This window comes from Paroedura picta, chromosome 8 (genome assembly GCF_049243985.1).
Source record: "Paroedura picta isolate Pp20150507F chromosome 8, Ppicta_v3.0, whole genome shotgun sequence".
Taxonomy (NCBI): domain Eukaryota; kingdom Metazoa; phylum Chordata; class Lepidosauria; order Squamata; family Gekkonidae; genus Paroedura; species Paroedura picta.
In genome coordinates, this window is record NC_135376.1 from 79584532 (window position 1) to 79605586 (window position 21055).

The window sequence follows — 21055 nt, forward strand, 5'->3', positions numbered from 1 at the left end:
GCTTTAATTATGCTTTATGTATTTTGAAGGTGCTTTTTGTGTATTTCTTCAAATGCCATTCACAATATAATTGGTCCAAGTGCTTTACTTCATAATCCCTCGCTTAGGAAGTGGCCTATTTGTGTAATGCTAAAACAATTGTTAATGTTTCCAAAAACCATAAACTGAATGGGACTTTCATTAAGGGTCCAATTCTCAAGAAAGCCTTAATCCCTCTGGTGTAGTCATGTGCAATAGGGTGCATGGCAGACACTGACATACACATTTTGTATCCTTCTTACGAATAACAGAGGAATCCAGCAAAAAAAGAAAAAGAAAATCCTCTCCAAACCAGTTGCAGTTGCTTTTGCTCAGGGATTCATTCAGTAGCTGATTCTAGGCATTAAAACAGGTTTACCCATAAGCAAAGGTTAAAGACTGACTGGAAGGCTGAACTGTTATATCAACTAGTGTAATAATAGCCATTTGACACTGAAGAGGCTGTAACAACTCTTGGCAGATTTCGGTAAAATTCAGAGCAGATTTTGCCATTCAGTGATGGTCTAGGAGGCATCATTATTACAGTAAGAGTGAAACAATCCCTTCCCAGCTTTATTATTTTTTTATAATCCTTGGTATAGCTTTGAAAGTTATTCTCTGCTCTTTGTGCCCAATTCTGTCCTGATGGTCTCTGAAGGACCACTTGCTGTTCAGATAATATGTAATGCTAGTCACACCTGTCTTTCAGAAGGGCCTGGAAAAGAATTCTGATGGTTTTTATGTGTGTGTTTTCCCCCAGACAGCTGCTTGAAAGGATTTCCAGAGAGGGTCTGATTTTTGGAAATTCCACCGTGCCGACTGGGCTGTGAATCTGGGACTACTTGAACCCCATCTTTTGATCCTCTGTAATGATGGCTTAACATACGAAAATAAACACTTTATTATGGAGATACTATAAATCAGTGTTCTCTCCTCTTGTCATAAAAACTCCAACTCAAATAATGAAAACAAGGTTGATCTTTATTATTGAGACCAACCAAAACAGCACAGAAGCATGCAAGCTTTCAAGCTCCCTAGAATTCACTGGGCTGGATGTTGTTTTTTGGCATTTTAGTTGGTCTTAATTTATTTTTGTGGGGGGAAAGGATTGCTTGGCTTTTCCTTTTCCTTTTTTTCAGGTGTGTATGTGGGGGGAATCAAGCTCCTTAAAATGTTGAAATACTTAGAAAAAGCATATATGCTGAGTGACTTATATGATCTCAAGATACCAACATTCCATGTCCTGGGGCTGGCTTTTAGAGTATTTCATGTCATTTAGCCTGTTTTCTTCACAGCAAGTTGACGGGGTCTCTGAAGAACCAACTGGTTTGTGTTATTTCCTTGCAGGAGACCCCTGCAATAAACATTTTCCTACTTTTCTCTGATGAGATGCAACAGTGCTGGAAAACACAGTGCTGCCGACTAACACGCAACATTCCTGTGGCGCTTGAGAAGCTCTGGGTTTTGTTGGGAGTAAAATGAAAGAAAGGATTTGATCCTTTCATTTCAAGATGTTTGGGGCTACCATTTTCCGCAGCCCAAATAAGGAAAGACCTGATGTCATCGTTTTTCTTAAATGGAGAAAAAAGAAAAGCCTGCCCCAGTGTATTGGGGGTGGGTGAGGGTGCACTTGCCCCTCCCACCTGCTTCCCTCAGCAATTTTATGAGACTTTCCCCTTATAGAGGGACTGACCAAGGTCTGCAATCAGGGAACAATGGCCACAGCCCAATAACCAGCATCTGGATGGAGCTGTCCAGGACACAGCTGGTGCAGCTAACCACATTTCCAGATGTAGGTTTCCTGGCCACACCAAGCACAGCTGTCAGCAATGAATACAAAAGCAGTTCCCAAAAAATGCCAGAAAGGTCCAGCTGCAGACGTTGAGTTTGCCTGCCCACCCCTATAAATAAGTTCTAGCAATGTTAGTATAAATTCCAGTAAACAAATCAAGACCCATCAGCCTGAGAACATGCGTGAGCTCTTTCTACAAAGTGAAAAGCCCCACCCAGGCATTTCTTGTTTGCAAATATTAATTTGTGTGAAGTACATACCTCTAAAATTAGCCACTGACTAGTGCAGAGAGGCCATGTGCTTTAAGCAAAGCAAAGAGGGAGGCATTGGGGACTGGTTTAAAACCAATCAACTGGCAACCTATTTTTTCAAAGCAAAGCCAATGGATGTTGCCAGGTTTGTCACTATGCAACAACTTAGTCCATGATTTTCCCCCCCGTAAGATGAAAGCAATGGTTGACAAGCAATGAACTGAAAAGGGCTGACTCACCTTCTCTCCATGATGCCCCTTTAGTCCCTGGGCCACCATTTACAGCAGTCAGAACCACATGCAAGAGGGTGAAGGGGGAGAGAAAGAGAGACACAAACACAGGAGTCAGTGTTAAGACACTAAGCCCCCAGACAACACAAATGCACATAGAGGCAACCCCCTACCTTAAACATGCTTTGTTTAATGCTCACACACAAGCACAGAGAAGCGTGATCTTGGCTTCTGATCCCCTCCCTCTTATACAACCTTCAGGAATTCTCTGTTGCCGTCACATGAAACAGAAAGAGTTCCACAAATAGACTGTAGTTCTGAGATGCAGGTGCAAAGTGCATGACTGGCTTCTCCCAACTTATTTTTAAAAAATCCTTCCAACCCATAGAAAACTATCATATTCAAGAGATAATTCAGCTTTGCCTTCTCTCTGACATGCTAAGGTGTTTTTTGGTGGGGACGGGGATATTTTATTGGGTGGACATTCCAGTGTGAGTTTTCTCCAACCTGAAGTCTGATTATTGGTTGGTTAGTCTACAGAATCTGAAGAAGGCAACAGTTGCTGCTAGGAGCCAAATCTTGATTTCAACAGTGGCAAAATAATTAGTCTGGATTTGCAATAAATGCACAGGCTTAGCTAAGCTGGCCCGAACTTGAGCTCACAACACAAGTCATTGATGCAGAAGCAGCAGCACAGAGATCTGTAGACTTCTAGCTATTGAGAAAGACTCTCTTTGATAGGATCTGTTCTGATGGCCTCGCTCAAGTTAACCAAGTTTGTAATCATCATCAAACCAAAGACACCCTTTTGGAATGCCAACAAGTCAGTGAGATGAAAGACCAGACAAAGCTGGAAAGTGTATTACTATACAGGAGATTTTAATAAGTGAAAGTTGTGTGTTTAAGAACATCTCTGAAGCTCTTGTCCTTGAACCAAATGAACATGTCTGATTCACCAGACATGTTAGAGCGCAATCCACACTACACCCATCTAAGTCCATTGATTTCCACAGACTAACTCCACTTAGAACTGTGCTGTTATCTTGATTGCCAGTAGGGTTATATGGATTTTGTTTTAGAAACAAATGAACAGCAGCGCTGTTTTTAAATCGGTGGTCCCCAACCAGCGGATCGCGCCCCGGTGCCGGGCCACAAAGGTCCCGGCACCAGGCCGCGGCTCCCTCTCCCCACCCCCACCCCGCAGTAAGAAACTTCCCAGGCCGCAAGCAAATCGGCCGCTAAAGCGGCCGATTAGCTTGTGGCCCAGCAAGCTTCGTTTTGTGGGAGGGGGGGAGAGGGAGGCAGGTCCGCGCATGCGCATGTGCGGCTGCAAATGCACATGTGCAGTAGAAGTGCCACGCATGCACATTTGCAGCCGCGCATGACACAAACGCGCATGCGCGGACCAGCCACGCATGCACAGCACGCACGGCCGCACGATCACCCTCCCCAGCACCGCCGGTCCGCAGCCTTAGAAAGGTTGTGGACCACTGTTTTAAATGATATGGTGACTTGGTATCCACCAGGAACAGCACCTAGTGTGCAACCTTTGCAGTTATACCAGATGGAACCCAGTGACTTTGAACAGAATTTGAAAATAAACTGGATATCATGATGGCCTGAGGTGGAGAATCATAGACAGTAGAATGGGAAATGTTGTTTATTACACTGACATACACCCACACAAGGATTTCAGCTACATTAAGGTGTCCCCACGATAAAAAGCCCTGCTTAAAGAATGTAACACATCCTACTCTACCTATGGCTTCACTGAGAACATAGCATAAACGCAGCCCCTTGACTGTTTTGTGAAGGGGTCATAAACCAGAACTGGCTTAGAAACTCTGCAAAGGGAGATGCATGGAGAATTCTGAAGGCTGACTCAGAAAGTTGGAGAAATTTCCCTCCAAATACAAAGGGGCTCCAATGGCCTGCTTTATGCTGTTTAGCTCTCCTCTCTGCTTAGCATCTCCTTCCCCCAAAATATAGGGAGAAAAAAGTATAGATAGACAATAGGCAAAAGAAGCCCAGACAATCCTTTATTGAACATATCCTTCTCCACCTGTCAGAACTCTCAACAGGCAAAGCTGGGATGTTCTCCACCAGGAAACATAGTGTGGAACCTGGTTCTCAGCTCTGGCTTCTATATAGTATGACACGAGTGTGGTGAAAACAGGAACCTCTGTTGTGATGTATCCTTTAGTGCAGGGATGGCCAAACTATAGCTCTCCATATGTCCATGGACTACAATTACTATGAGCCTTTGCCAGCATGCTCATGGTAATTGTAATCCATGGGCCACAGTTTGACACCCCTGCTCTAGAGGAACAGCTTGTGTATTGAGTTTCTTTAACAACTAATACGACTTGCAAAGGAATGGTGTTAAATCTTACTAGTTTTGCTCATGGCAGTTTCACCCACTTAGATAGGTACACTGTAAACTATTTCAAGCATGTCTCCCAAGATTAGAAAGTGTTTGTTAGCTGTACATGTGCAAATTGCCTTAACTTAAAACAAAAGGAGCTATCGTTTAGTCTCGACTTTGTTGGGCTAACATTAATCTTGTAGCACAGCATCACCCAACACAGTGTGAGCGACACATAAGAATAATTCTATTTCCCCTTGCCTCCCCATAAATTTGTACTGCAGTAGTATCGAACAAGCTATCTGAGAAAGAACAGGCTCATTTATCAGGGGACACCAAAAGCCTACATAAAAGAAGAGCACGAAAGATTAAAAACACTTGGCAGGCAGGAGGCCAGCTTGGAGAAAGAAGAGGTGACTCAAGTTGTCGGCATTTAAATGGCCACGGCATTTATTAAACAACCACACACAGAGGGTTGGTTCAACAAGGGTATGAGCCTAAGCTATGCAGTCCGCTGACTGCACCCAACATGCAAACCCAAAATTATTCATCAATTACCCCGCTGGGTTACGGAAATTCTATTTTGGGTTCGCCTACCATATAAGAGATGACCCATGTGGAGGACCAAAAGGTGCGAACCTCCTTGGCTACCTTCAGAGCTATCTGGTCAAGAACGAGCTACCCAAGCCTACCCCACCGGGTCTGCTTGTGTCTTATTACCACCACCCCCTTAAGGAGGCCCCATTCCCCGCGGGGAGGCCGACCGCACACCGGCTCCCCTCAAAACAGGCTCATACTCTTGTGCAGAATATGTCGTGGCAAATACAACAGTCAACATAAAACACCAGAAAGCCAGGAGGGTGGGTGGGTCACTTGCCCATGTCCCAGGGAAAGAGGTGGGAAAGGAGCCTGACAGTGTCCAATAAGGATGCTCCAAACCCCACCTCTCTCGCTGTGCGTGCTGCCACCGCAGTGCGCCCCTGGGAATGCCGCAGCGTGGCTGCCTGAGTTGCCGTCCCTCCCTCCCACCCTCCACCCGCCAAACAGTGGCACGGATAAGTCTGTGGTGCTTAATATAACACTGAATTCTGTAGCTGATCAATGGGACAGAGTTCTCCTCTGTCAGTAAAAAGCTAAAATAGGATCAAATTGCAAAAACTGTTGTCTTTTTGTTTCCAACGATAGAGACGACAGCCTGCCCAAGAACTACTGTTGATTTGCTTGTATACTTATGGCTTTTTACTAACATCCAATTTAAAGCCTCTGCCCTCTAATTTAAAACTACTGCTCTCAGTGGATGTGGTAGTGTTTTCTCCCTTTTTGACAACCTTCCACATATTTGGGATCTCTCAGCCTTTCTTCAAAAAACCTTGGCCTAAATATTTCTGTCATTATACTGCAAATCCTCTCCGCTTTGTCAGCATCTTCCTTAAATTCTGGTGCCCAGAACTCAGCACAGAGCTTCTGAAGTGTGCCTTTATTCATTTTGATATAAAGATATATGCAATATTAAAAAATCACACCCATTGCAAATTTTCACTTATTACATCTCAGAGGTACTTTGCCTTCTCACAAATACCATCAGTATCTAAACAACTACCTGAACATCACTTTCCAACTGTTTGGCAAATATAAAAGAGCAGTAACTTTTATTGGTATCACTGCAAAGTTCATTTTTAAAATTCTGCAACACAGTTAGTTGTTTTCTTTAAAAGTCCACGGTAATTTCTCCTTCTATGTGAAATCAACATAATATTGCATATGAGGATGGCACCGCAGTAACAGAGTTTGGTAAAAACTTTGCAGTATTTTTACACATGTTGAAATGCACCTAAAGTCATTTTCTTTAAAAGACCAATGGAAATGTCCTAACTGTTTGGCTATATTTTCACTATGCTGCATTCTGCATTGCTGAATATGTGCTTCAAAATGAGGGCAATGGCCACTATTGTATCTGGCAATGAGAGACAGCACTTAATGAGAGATGTGACGTTGGACGGGTGCAATCCTACCCTCCAGAGATAGATTTGTTTTAAAATGTTGGGTGTCAATATATATATAATGATTTTGTCAAATCTGCACCAAAATCAGTGACTATGTTGCAAGCACCATGCATGGATTTGGTATGGAAATCCCCTCTAACTTGATATGTTTGGGGCAATGTGTTCTAACTTTGCAAGATTCAGTGTGCCTTGACTTGCACTGAATCATACCGTGTTAGGTCATATTATGCCAAACGTACTAAGGGGGGGCACTCCATGCAAAACAAACAAATGGTGGTTGCATCACAGTCCCAGCGTACCAGGGAGGAAATGCAAGTATTTTGTCTAAGTCAGAAACTGGAGTTCCAATCCCTTAGTTTATTTCCAATACTGGACCAAAGTGGCAACCATGTATTATCTTCTGGCATCTTACCACATATATGACAGTTTAGCAATCTTTTATTTTTGCAGGGGGCAAATTTGAATGTTGCACATTGATATCCTACTTCCTTTGTTTATTGCTGAGGGTTTGGATGAGTTATTTTGACAATATGGGCATCAACCAAAATTGAAATCAAGAATTTTGTAGGCATTTTGCTGCCTACAGTGCATCCAACTGTATGTACAACTGTATGTCATTTCAGCCAGTTTCAGTAGCATGAAGCAAAAACAGCTGTTCTGCAATGGCATTATTTCTCTATATATGTTATTGTAAATAGATTTCATGGATCATGTACCTGTGTGCATGGTGGCAGATTAACAAATGGAGAAAACTGTGGGTTTGGGTCTGATAAACACAAATCTATTCTTACAATAAAACCTTTATATGCATTTCTGAATATGTATATAATTATGCAAGTATAGCTGTGCATGAGACTCATAATCAAGCTCATAGTAATAAATTGTGCCATAATTATATACTATATTACATATATACTTGGTATCATTGCCTTACATTCTGGGGTTAATTTCTTTCAGTATTCCAGTTACATATACTAGGTTCTGACATATGTATTTCAGTGGTTTTTAAAATGTGTTATATTTTAGACCTCAATTTACTTTGCTTAATTTTTCTAGACCATGATATTTTATTACCCAATGTTACCATGGAGGACTACTTGAAAAGTTTCTGAACTGAATCCAATGACTGCATTCTTCCCCTTGGTCACAAGTTTATGGGTATATGGTGGAGAACAACTCACACACTGATATTTACAAAGGTGAAGAATTAAGCAACCCTTGATTGAAGTTTTACAAGTTAAAGAATACAACAAGCTGCCTCTTCAGTATGTGGTAGAAAGAAAATATCAAATGCGTCCAACATTCCCTTTTAACATTTTCATTATGGCACCAAAAGATTATTTGAAAAGTATACCAGAGAGTGCAGGTTATCCCTTGACTGCACTTTCAGAAACTTTGTATTAGCGTGGTTCAAGGAATCACCTCTCATTCTTTCATTTAGGATAGGAAGATCCTATTAAAGATCCTATTAGGGTAGGAAGATCCTATTACGGAATGCAGAAATCGCTATTTGAGGATATGTACTGCAAACTTAAAGGGGTAAACACTGTTTAATATTAGAAGGCTAATCTGCCTACCTACACTGGTGTTTTAATTATGTTTTTTGTTCAATGTATCACCCCCCCCCCAAGTGTCATCAGCAATCTGAGAACAGTTTGAGAAATCCTGTTGGGACTGGTGCTATCTATAATGAAGCTGTTACTGATACCTGACCAATCAATAAATGGTTAGTGCTTTTTTGTCAAACTGAAAGTTGCATGGCGATGATTGGTGGGAAAGGTGTCTAGAGACTGTTGGTGACTGAACATTATAAAATAACTTATGCTTTCAGACTATGCCATTGGCAATATTGACTGGGACCATTTCTGCACAAGAAATTTGCCCCTGACCGGCCTCTTGTTGTCCATGGGTTTTAATACTGCTTCCTCATGACATCGGCAGCAACCCATAGCTCTCTAGTGAGTGGAGTGAGTTTTCATCCTCTTTGCCGCATGATGAGGGAATGCGGTAGAATCGCACAACGAGGTGCAAACTGGGACAAGCCTGTCTGAAAGAAGAAACATGCAACAGTCTCTGCAGCATTTTGCCCACCCTTGCACCTGCCCTCCCCTCTCCATTTCTGGATTGAATTTTTTTAAATGGCGGAGTCTGCATTGCTAAGGGACCACAAAGCAACATGACCTCAGATCAAATAAAATGTTCTCTTCATTGTGCACAGTAATATTGGGAGTGAGCAGCAACCCTATATAAAACACATTTATGTTTTTGTTTTCTGGTAGCAGGGCATGAATGGGGAAGGGGGGGCATGTGATGAAGCAGCTCTCTCCCTATTAGCTTAGGATCCATGCTCTTTATTTTAAATCTTTAGCATGAAGACACAATCATCAGGGTCCAATTACCGTGGCCAGCCTATCAGAAATCTATTTATTTATTTATTTGTTTGTTTGTTTGTTTGTTTGTTTATTTATTTATTTATTTATTTATTTATTTATTTATTTATTTATTTATCATACTTCTATACCGCCCTCCCCGGAGGCTCAGGGCGGTTTACATTATAACAGAGGACAATACATAAAACAGTCTGTAGAACATGTATAACTGATAACTAATAATTGTAACCAAATAGCAACACAGTATAACAGTACTGAACATAAAGAGAACATAAAGAGAACATTACTTGAACATAAAGAGAGGCCATTATACAAAGAATCCCCAAAAGAGATCTAAAGAGATGTTTTATTGTTGTGGTGTGATTCTGTAGCAATGCGGAAGTGTTTTGTTTTGTTTTTTTATAATTTCAGGACTCAGGGGAATGGAAGTTTGAGTCCCCAAAAGAACTGATGTGAAGGGATTGGTTGCTTGCGTTGACTGACAACCTGAGGAGCGTGGGAGAAACCTGCAGATTGTCCATGCTTCTGGCTTCTCCGCTGCCTCGTCGGGAGCCAAAAAGCCATGACGAGACAGCAGGATAACATGGGAACTCCTATCAGGAAGCATGCAAATGCTCAGTTTACTACTGTGTGTTTGCAAGTAGGAGGCGGCGAGTGTTGTCTACCTCTGTGAAGAAATAGTCTGGAAGTTATTTGTGGCTCCTCTTCTTTGGAGGATTTGCCCCATTACATCTTCTTTGGAGGATTTGCCCCATTACATCTTATTTTGTCCATTATATGCTAACCCTAGGGCCAAATTCTTGGCAGGAATCCTCTCTGGTTTAAACTGATACACAGATGCTGAGAAAATAGTATTTTTGCTTTCAGATGTTTATACCCATGTGACACACAGAGTTTCCTTGTTCATATATGCCTAAAAAATAGGTTCAAGATTCTATTGAAGTGACTAATTGGTTAGTTTACAGCTCTGATGGCAACTTTTTAAAAATTGTTAAAATTTGTTTATATTTGTACATATTTGTATATTCTTTATTGTTTTATCATTCTACTTGTGATGGCCATTCGCTAGATGCAGTAAACTTGACTGACACATAGTAAAATCAGTACAAATCCAGCAATAATTTAAATACAGGTGGTTAAAAAAAGAGCTTGGTCTTGAACTACAAATAAATGAGGCATATCTGCATTATTAATCTTATTCTGCCATTTAAAAATATGTGTAATTCTGAAAGGACCTAAACAGGCAACTGAGATTCTGACCCTGATCAATGCAAACCTTATTCAGGACTCCTGTGATTTCTGTGACTTCAGCAGGCATTACCCACACAGATATTCAAATATATTCTTGCAACTATTTCTTTTTATAGAAAATGAAAGCTGACAGTATCAAGAACTTCACTTCAGCACAATATACCACATTATATGCTTTCACAGAAACCTGTTAGGAACATAGCCCTGCCTATAGTGTTAAGGATAAGTAGTAGATGCTTAAGAGAGAAGAACGATGCCAAAAAACACAGTGAGTCATACTTACATCCCTCCCTATGTGCTGGCACAGTCTTCATAGCTTACTGTCAGTACTGTTTGTCTACCTGGCTGCCTACCATGGCTTATCATCACAGCAGCCAAGCAACACAGAATAGCATGTTTAAGAGGAGTCCCATTATTTGTTTCATCTCCCAGGGTTTTAAGTGGGAGAGCAGGGCCCTAATTTTATTTGTACTCATAAGTCACATCAAAGGGGTATTTCATCCAAAGGTATCTGCAATCACCTCGATAACTCCATCTTGATCTCTGCCTGATCTTTTTCCAACACGAGGTTCTGAAAATGGCTACCTGTAGCTGAAAGCAATTTGATCTAAGGGCTCAAGAGATTAATGCTAAATCTCAGCAGTTAATCAAGCTGGGCTACCTTGGACTTACTCACTCTGCAGTAGGTAGATCTCAGAGTGCATGTGCCATAATATAGTCTCAAGGAAACACTATACAAGGATCTTCTCATCTGCCACTTTGAACTTTGGTATAAATACAAATACATACACCTCTCATAATTTATGTATGCATGTATAAATGGTTAGGTTTCCCTGACCCTTTGAATGTGAAATTTAGCTTTTTATACTTTTGATTTTGATTTCTACATGTTTACTTTGAGCTCAGATAAATTTACTGGAGATTAACAAAGAAGATGAGAACAGAACTAAGCATCATATTCTATACCAAAATGTCACAAAAAATGATAGCCCCATAATCTCCCCATTCCCCATCAGCAGCAGCCCAATGCTGAGTATAATGTCTAGTCCAACTCTGAAAAAAGGGGAGCTGGCATTTTCTTATTTGCATTAAAAACAATGGTTTCTTGATAATCAAGAAGTGGGCCTCTTAGGTTTCTCCTGAGTAAACTGTAAACTAACTTCTGATCTATGAAAATGTACCCTGGCATATAAAAACTTTCTTCATGACCACAGCTCATTGCTAAAGCTCAGTTTCCATTCAGATTAGCATTAGGTATCTGTTTACAAACCCTATAAAAAGTGTCCAGTACCATGTTGATTTAATTGTTAACCTGTGATAATCAGATTATTCATATAAACAATCTCAGGATAGGGGTGAGGAAGGAATGCCATCTGTCATAAGGTGCAGAGGAAGAGAAATTAAAACCTTTTGTTGTTCAAAGGGCACTGGGAAAGGAATGGAGGCATGTGTGGTTTCATGAGGACTACAGAGAGCGGGCCATACAACTGGAAATATAATACATGAAACAAATAAATAACGTGTGCCTCTAGTGAACCAACAGCAGTGCATCCTCAAGTGCAGGGGTAGTCAACCTGTGGTCCTCCAGATGTTCATGGACTACAATTCCCATGAGCCCTTGCCCGCATTTGCCAGCATTTGCTGGCAGGGGCTCTTGGGAATTATAGTTCATGAACATCTGGAGGACCACAGGTTGACTACCCCTGCTCAAGGGTACAGGTCAGGCACCATCAATATCTCTGCAAAACACTGCATATCCTGCTGTTCCTTCACTGCCTTCAAGAGATGTTCACTATTAAGGACACAAGACCTCTCCTGTCATTCGGCTGCTGCTCCCTAGCTGGCAGTCGGTGTTTGCTCCCTTCTGCCCAAGCTCACCAACCAGACACAGCCTAGACAGCAAGGACATTGGTCTCTCAAAAATAAGGAATCAGGAGGTCAGTCAGCACTGGCACAGCCCCCCCCCCGCCCCCTGTAGATATCAGAGACTATGACCATGCAGCTGCCTGGCTCCAGCCGCAGTGTGCAGGTATGCCTTTTCTTGCAATAGAATAGGAGGTTGTTGTTCTTGGGCTTCTTGGAGGACAGCCAGGGATGAGTGAAAGGAAAAATAAATGACCCGACATCTTCTTCCCTGCTAAGCACATCCACGAGTAACTGTAAAAACAGGCTTTGTTTGTATGCTGCTTTTATGTACCCATAACCACAACTTTACTGTGTAATGATCACAGTGTGTCCGTGTGTGTGTGAAATGAGTGAGTGAGAAAGAGGCGCCTCATGAAACCCAATTTTTTTACCGCCTCATGAAGCACAATTTCTTTATGCTGGGGGGAGGGGGGGGGGAGAGGGACTGGTGAACAAATAATTATGCTGCCATTAAGGAATTCAATCGGGGCAGGGATGGATCTCTCAGTAGGAAACCTGAGGCAACAGGTGGCAACTTCTGGCAAATGGTCAATTATTTAATCTACCGATATTTTTGACTCTCATATCTGTACTGACTGTCATGAGGGAAACGTTTTATATTCTTATCTGTCTTATAAATGTGACTGGCTGCATGCTGTGACCCCAGCCCCACAATGTGGAATGGAAGAGCATCCCTTCTCTGTTACTGCACATCCAGCAGTTTGATTTGGGCTAAAGCCAAGCCATAAAATTAATGGTTGAAGGACTTTTATGCCACCAGTTTCTTAGGAAAACTGACCCTCAAACCCCTGCAAAATCCAATCAATCAGAACCTGTATCCCACTGTGGACTGACCAGTTTGACTACATATTCCTTATCAAATGATGGTATTGGTTGAGTTGGGCAAGTCATTATGAAGATCACATGGAAGAGAAAGTTTCCAATTGTGCCTGCTCACATGTCAGTCTGGGAATGGTGAGAAACAATGTGCTTAGAATCATAGAATTCAGAGGGGTCATACAAACCATCTAGTCCAACCCCCTGCTCAATGCAAGATCAGCCTAAAGCATCCATAAGTATCTGTCCAGCCACTGCTTAAAGACTGCCAGTGAAGGAGAGCTCATCACCTCCTTAAAAAGCCGCTTGCACTGCTGAATTACTCTGAATTTTCCCCCTGATATCTACCCAGTACCGTTCAACATGTAGTTTAAAGCCATTACTGTGGGTCCTATCTTCTGCCAACAGGAACCACTCCCTGCCCTCCTCCAAGTGACAACCTTTCAAATCCTTAGACAGTGATCATGTCCCTTCTCAACCTTCTCTTTCCCATGCTGAACAGTCCCAGGTCTCTCAGCCTTTCCTCACAGGGCTAGGTTCCCAGGCCTTGGATCATACTTGTCATTCTCCACTGAACCCTCTCAATTTTGTCCATGTCTTTTTTGAAGTGAGGCCTCCAGAACTACACACAGTACTCCTGGTGGGGCTTGACTGATACAGTGGGACTATGACATCTTGCAATTTTGATATGATGCCTCTGCTGATACAGCCTTCTTTACCACTGCATCACACTGTCTGCTCGTATTTAGCTTACAGTCCATAAGTACCCCAAATATTTCCTTCACACACACTGCTTGGAGTACCTGTATCTGAACCTAGCTCCATGATACTCTTTTCCTGGATAAGTTGACAGGTTGTTTGGACATATATGGTCATATGGACCCACTTCAGATCAAGACTGTGGCATTCAAGAAAAGGGTGCTTCAGCCATCTCTGCTTGTAGGCCCTAGAGAGTCACGATTTGCCCCACTGGGAAAATCAAATGTGGGCTATGTTCACAGCATGCAGCCAGTCAAATTTCTAAGACAGTCAAGCTAGTCAATAAATAAAAAGCCACACTAAGCTTCACCAATGGAACAAACAATAGCTATTAAGAGAAATGTGATCCCGAACGCCAGAGCATCTTGAAGTATTCTATATCTAGGACTTTTTCTCTGATGGGTCGCTCATGTTCTTCCCACTGGAAACATGTATCTCTTTATATGTTCTTCTGCCTTCCCTCCCAGTACTCAAAAGATTTTGGCCTTCTATCCTAACTGTAACAAGCAAGAACAAGACATTCAAGAAGGAAAATTAAAAGCTACTTACCGGCAGCCCAGGTCTTCCACTGGGACCCTGAAAAGAAACACAGGAAAGGAAACATTGGCACACAGACTTGGGGGACTGGGCATACAGAAGCAGTGAATACATACATTCATTCAGTTTTGAACATGGAGAATGTCATTCCCCAGTGGTGGCAGAGCACATACTTTGCACGTAAAAGGTGCTACATCCAATCCCTGGCACCTCCAGTTAAATATTCATAGACAGCAAAGAAGAGTTGCTGGACTCTCTGAAGAGTTGTTACCAGTCAGTCAGCTATACTGGACTAAATAAACCCTTGGTCTGACTCAGAACACACAGTAGCTGGCTCAGCAGAATTAAAGCTTGATAAGTCACTCACTGAGTGCCAGCACACATCATGCTTATCACTCTTTTCTCAACAATTGTTTTTCTCTGTTGTATTTTCAGCAAGGGTACTCATGGCTGGGAACAAGACATTAGTATTCTAGAGCAGGGATCCTCAACCTGCGGTCCTCCAGATGTTCGTGGACTACAATTCCCATGAGCCCTTGCCAGCGAATGCTGGCAGGGGCTCATGGGAATTGTAGTCCATGAACATCTGGAGGACCGCAAGTTGAGGATCCCTGTTCTAGAGGCAGTAGACGGGTACCCCCCATAGTGTCTGGACCAAACTTCCTTCTCTGCAGCTTCCAAGAAGAAATTCTACTTCCCACAAATAATGAGACTATCTGGCTAATGCTTGGCAAGTTATTTCTGGAAGGGTGAAGTTTTTCTTGCAATGCCACCATACCATGGCAAAAGTAAGATCACTGCTGGCAGGCAGTCTTTGGGGACTGGAGAGAGGTCCCTGAAACATCTGTCTACTTGCTTCATCTGTGTCTGTTATGTTTCTTATGCTAATTTGTTATGTTTTGTCTTCTGTTTTTGACTAATTTTGCAGGCCACCTGGAGCACCAAATATGGTTCAGTAAAAATCTAAACAAATGCATCTCCCAAATAAAAAACTGGCCTACTGTTGAAAGGGGAAGGTTTGTGTGCACAGTGCATCAGCTAAAGAAAAAAAAATGGCATGGCATTTTAATTAGGGGACACCTTGTTAGTCAACTACGATGCCGTGTTTCCAAAGGGCTAGATGTTGAAATAAGCTGCAAGCCTCATTCCTCTTGAGGCAGGACACATGCAGAGGAAACATCAGGGAGCAATAAAGATAATCAAGATAGATGGAGCTTTACAACATCTCTTCCCTTTCTTTGTCTCTCTTCACATATACATCACAGTGGATGATGTTGATAGAACAAAATGGTAACAATAGTATGAGAGGCCATCACTGGAAGCAACTGGTGTGAACGCCGGGAAGCAAAATTGTGAACTGTATCAACAATCTGATTCCATGCGTATTTGCCTAGTTAGCTCCACTGAGTTCAATGGGACATGATGCCAGGTGTGGAGTGTCGCTTCCTTGATTCAAAATCCTTTGCAGGCCATGAAGGTTTCTTGGCAAACTCAGCTTACAATTCAACACATCCGTCTTTGCAATCCAAGCCAGAGAGCTTCATACTTGACTGAATCCTATTTATCCCTACCGAGATAAGTAAACAGTGTGAACAAAAAAGAAAAAAGGGATGTCACTTGTGATTTCAGTCTAGAGAATTCTGCTGTGGAAGGAAGTTGGATTAATCGAGCAGGCCACTTCTCAACATGATCAGTCCTAACTGACATAGATAAAGAGACCTAGGAATTTCAGTTTTGGGAGACAGATGACCAATTACTCCTGAAAAATAGGGCATAATTGTCAGGTATGTCATCTTCTTTTTAACCAACTGCCTGCCTGTTAAAATTAATGGGCTGAGAAACAACCAGCCCATTTGTTATCCTGGACTATTTCAGATGTCTAGACAGTACAAGCCCATAGCCAGACATTTTAAGGAGGAGGTTGGTGGGAATTGTAAGTTAAAAGAAAATAGGATACCACCAATTCGAGGTATTCTACTTGCAGTTATTTCATTTATTAAAGGGTACATAAAATGAAATCAAGCACATATCAATTGTTTCTCAACCCAGAAAAAATCATTGCCATGTATCTACCAGCTCAAGTAATACCCAGCTTACCCTTCCAGTCAAGAAACCAATGCAACCATGCCCGATCAGAGCAAAACAACTCTTACAACTGACAATATAAGAAAGCTCTTAGTATCAAATAGTAAGGTTGTGTTCATTGTTGCAAGCTCCAGGCAAGAACATGGCATTCCCAATGAACACAAAGTGCAATTAACACCAGGTAAAGAAGGCAAAGAATCCAGGTTAATTTATATACCCTCTTCCTCATTGCCTCTCCAGGTTTGACATGGGGATCTCCTGGAATTACAACTCATCTCTAGACAACAGAGATCTGCTCCCTTGAAGAAAATGCATGTTTTGGGTGGGGAGGTTGTATCCCACTGGTGTCCCTGTCTTCCCCAGGCTCCTTCCCCAAATCTCCACAAGTTTCCCAACACACCACCACCAGTGGCCATGTGGGACCTGACAACCCTAGGTTTCACTCAGCTGTAGCACTCTTCTCTTCCTACCTTACTAATAAAAGGCAGCATCCATTCTGAGTCTGTACTATCTCCTGGGGTTGGAGGATCACCCAATTCAACTGCCCCCTCCCCATCAAAAACATACTGATGGTGGAATGCTAGTGTGTCAGGGAAACTATAAATCAATATGGACTAGACTGAAGTGCCCTGTGGTTTACTGAGATCAACTGCATTGAATCTGAGACTGAAACAAATGCAGCGTAATTTGTGCATCATTTGTGTCATATGCACAGCCTCTAGAATACCAATACAACCAGCATCAGGTCATGCTTAGAGAATTAGACTAGGGTCTGAGACACCCAGGTTAGAATCCCCAGTGTGTCACAGAAACTTGTTGGGTGATCCTGGGCCAGTCAGTCTCTCATATCCTAACCCAAGTCCAGAGCTGTTGTAAGAATAAAATGGAAGATGGGAGAACAGTTTATCTAAATAAATAAATTGTATTCTTTAACTGCATTTCCACCAGTAGTGCCTTGGGGGGAAAGGCTTTGTGCAGTAATTTTGTGAAGTTCTGCTTCGATCCTACAAAAATGCACATAGAGGACAGGTAGGCCAGTGTGACTTCAACAATGCAGAAGTCAGGTGGGTCCAAATACACAAGCTAAGTGGAGATGTGACTACACCATTTTTTTGCCCCAGATCTTTTCAAGAGCTTTGTGCTAAACAGTTCCTAGTTAAATCCAAGGACTGATCAAATTGCTTCTGCTTCTCACACACCGTGTTACACCAGTAATAAATAAATGTGAAAGTAATGAAAGAGGTGGAAGAGACCATTGGTTCTTTTGGTCTATGAATATGATTGACATTTGTTTAGAAATCAACTCTTTCCGTTCTATTGAGAATGCCGTCCATACTCTTGACTTTTTCAGAATTTTTCCCTCCCACCTTCCAGTTGCCCGGTCACTTTACCATCTGATGCACTCTCCACGCCACACACTGACATGAGTTTCAGTACTTACAGGGGGGCCTGAAAGAAACAGAAGGGAGGGGAGAGTAGTTAACTCAACAGTATTAAGTAATGCTATTATAATCAGTACAAACAGCATCAATAACATCAGAATTCCCTGAACACTTCCTTGGAATTTCATTTATTTGTAGTATGGTGGCTGACAGCATAAACTGTCAAGACCCTGGTTCAAATGTCACTTTAAGAACCAAAAATGTGCAGGTCCTCAATATAGACAGAAGAAAAAACAGGAAAGAGGGCAAATGGAAAGGTAGGCACAAGACTGCAGGTTACTGATGAAGAAATACAAAATCCGTTTGCTGAATAGCATGTGCAGAACCAGAATTTTATTAAAACACAATAAGACTCTTGGACCTTAATTTCCAATAAGGTAACATTCAACAGCAAGGTATGAATTGCTCTAGAAGGCAGCTGAGTCCCAGTCTAAATCCAAAATATGAACTAGATGTAAAGCAGTCCCAGTAATGTCATCAAAGCTAGACTGAATCTTCAAAAGTGCAAATTTATCAATTGCAACTATATAAAAAGCAGATACCTCAGGTCAGGCCAGGAACTAAATAATAGTGATGATCAACATTACAATAGTGTTTCCTAACCTTTGGGGCATGATGACCCACATGTCCAAATTTACTTTGTACGGTAACTCGTCCAGGGTTTTTAGTACCCCGGGTAAACTAAGACCAGGGCCTATTCTGCATCTCTTGATTTTCCCGCTTTTATTCTTGCCGATCTCCGTCCGATTCGGGCTCGGGCATTATGAGTGATCTGCAACAAACATTATTTCTGAAACGAAACAGCTTTAACATACTTGCGTCATCTGCATCACGTTAGTTTAAATCGATTCCTGACGTTCTGACATACTTCCCACCAGAGTGCGCCTGGATATGTTTTTTTTATTACCGTATTTGTACACTTGTCCATTTCTGTGCTGTCTCAAACAATCTAAGCTCTCAAAACAGAGCTGAACAGCGTATTTACCCATAAAACAATTATTCCCCCTTTCTTTTGACTCCGCGAGTCGACCAATCAGCAGGAGATAAACACGTTCAGTCAGCATTGGAAGGGGGGGTTGTCGACCAATCAGCAAGAGAGAACCACGCAGTGTCAGCATTGAAAACGCGGGGGTTGGTTGACCAATCAGCAAAAGACAGTTCCATAACGTCACCATTGCGGAGAAGCGGGGGGAGGAATGCCGGTTAATCCGAGTGCCGAGGACATCTACACGTGGATCCTTTGGTGCATTCGGCGTGGATTGGTGGATATTCCGGAAAACAAGCGCTCCCTGATATTCCGAGGCAAAGGTACGGTGAATGCGGGTCAAGGCATGACGGTTGCAGATGGAAAATTTCCATCAATGGAAATCAAACTAAAAATCGATTTCAGTGCAGACGGTAGGGACTGAATCGACCTGGGAGTGGAATAAAAGCTCCATGCAGTTTACACCCTTGTCACCTATCAGTCCCAGCATTCCATTTTCTATAACACCCAACCAAGTGTTTTTGAGAAACTGATAATCTTTGCACAAAGGTTTCTTGAATCTTTACACCACTTTCTTTCCCCACACTAGCAAGCATGTACATTAGCACCCCCTTAAGTGTCTGTAGCAATACTTTGCTGTCTATGTTCTTCTCATTTTGATTTGACTCTTATCTCACTACTTCTTCTGTCACTGAACCACTACTTGTATAAAACTGAAGATAAGGCTCCATACTTGTCTTTGTTTTAAATACATATGTGATGCATCATGTATTTGCTAAGGCCATGCTACCCTGACCTGGATGGTCCAGGTGAACCCAATCTTGTCAGCTCTCACAAGCTAAGAACGGTTGGCACCAGTTAGTAGGCAACAGAATGGAAGACCAAGGAAATCCAGGGATACTAGGCAGAGGCCAACAATGGCAAAACCCCTCTGAACGTCTCTTGCCTTGAAAACCGTATGGGGTCGCCCTGTCAGCTGCGACTTGATGGCACTTTCCACCACCACCAAGGCAATGTTAAAGTGGGTGATGCAAATGTTACGTTAGTCTCCACCAAATAACTTTAAATTTAAATTGGGACAGTATGTTCAGTCAAGAGTTACTAACATCTGCCTGGGTTTCTCTTCTCATTGTCTGAAATCACCTACATTTGCTTTCCCAAGCTGGGATCTAACTGCAAGGGACAGTGAAAGACACAGTGGAACTATAACCAAGGACCACTGATATGGGAGATTCGCACCTATAGGCACAGTGCTGAGTCTAAGAGGTTCTTCTTTGGCACAGTCAGCATGAGCAAGGCTTCAGGTCCAACCTGTACCTGCATGGAATAAAAACTCTCATCAAGCTTAGCCTCTCTAGTCTCTGTAGAATGAACCTTGCAACCCCTAAACTGCACAGGTGCCTTTGATGGAGCTGGAGTTGACAAAACTTGGTATACTAAGACAGCAGCTATTCTGGCCTACAAGTATGAACCCAAGTTTGCTTCAGTTGCTGGACTTCCATAAACAAAGGAGGGCAGAACTATGCATTGCCCAGTCCGTCCCTTCTTCATAGTCTCCTCATTGTGCCTTGAGGAAAGCTTTTCTCAGGGCTAGGTCAAACGGTTCCCTACCTGTAAAAGACTTAGCCTGGGGTAGAATCAAAGGCTAACACCTCCATCACCTGGAGCACCATTAATTTCTTGCCCCTTGCATATTGCTGCCCCACATCATTGTCTGCTATTGGTGATGGGGGCACAAGACAAACACAGTATCAAAAAGGCAGGACACAGAGGAACTTGTACTACCTATTACAGAGGAGGGACTCAGTATGAGACTGCTGGCATGGGTGGTAGTCTCATGTTATTCATAACAGATAGTTCTACCCTGAGATTATACACAGAGGCGAGTTTACTGTTGCATTCACCACACTGGATTCTTCCAATGAACTGCCATTCCCTCCAGCCATCAAATCCAGAGACAACCGAGTGTGCTTTGTTTCCAAGCAGATGGATGTTATTTTAAAAGCATTCTGTAACCTCGGTGGAAGGATTTCCTTTCTTTGTTGTTTAAACAAAATAATACAATCTATTGTGATGTCATAAATCCATTACAGTAGCTGTTAAGTGACATCATATGGGAATTTGGGGCTGCCAGTCAGAAACCTCATCTCCTCTTCAGGGACTGCTTGACACCTTGGAAGTGGATGTGATCACATTGCAGCAGAG

At 42.3% G+C, this 21055-nt stretch overlaps 1 protein-coding gene across 1 annotated transcript in view; it reads right to left on the reverse strand.

Moving 5' to 3' along the window:
* COL13A1 (collagen type XIII alpha 1 chain) overlaps nucleotides 1-21055 on the reverse strand; it is a 152777-nt gene that overhangs the window by 126734 nt on the left and 4988 nt on the right. The window contains exons 2-4 of the mRNA XM_077350539.1: nucleotides 17815-17872; nucleotides 14351-14377; nucleotides 2301-2327 (exon numbers count right to left, since the gene is read on the reverse strand). Coding sequence (XP_077206654.1) covers nucleotides 2301-2327; nucleotides 14351-14377; nucleotides 17815-17817 — 57 coding nt within the window. The 5' untranslated portion in view covers nucleotides 17818-17872. The remainder of the gene's footprint in view (nucleotides 1-2300; nucleotides 2328-14350; nucleotides 14378-17814; nucleotides 17873-21055) is intronic.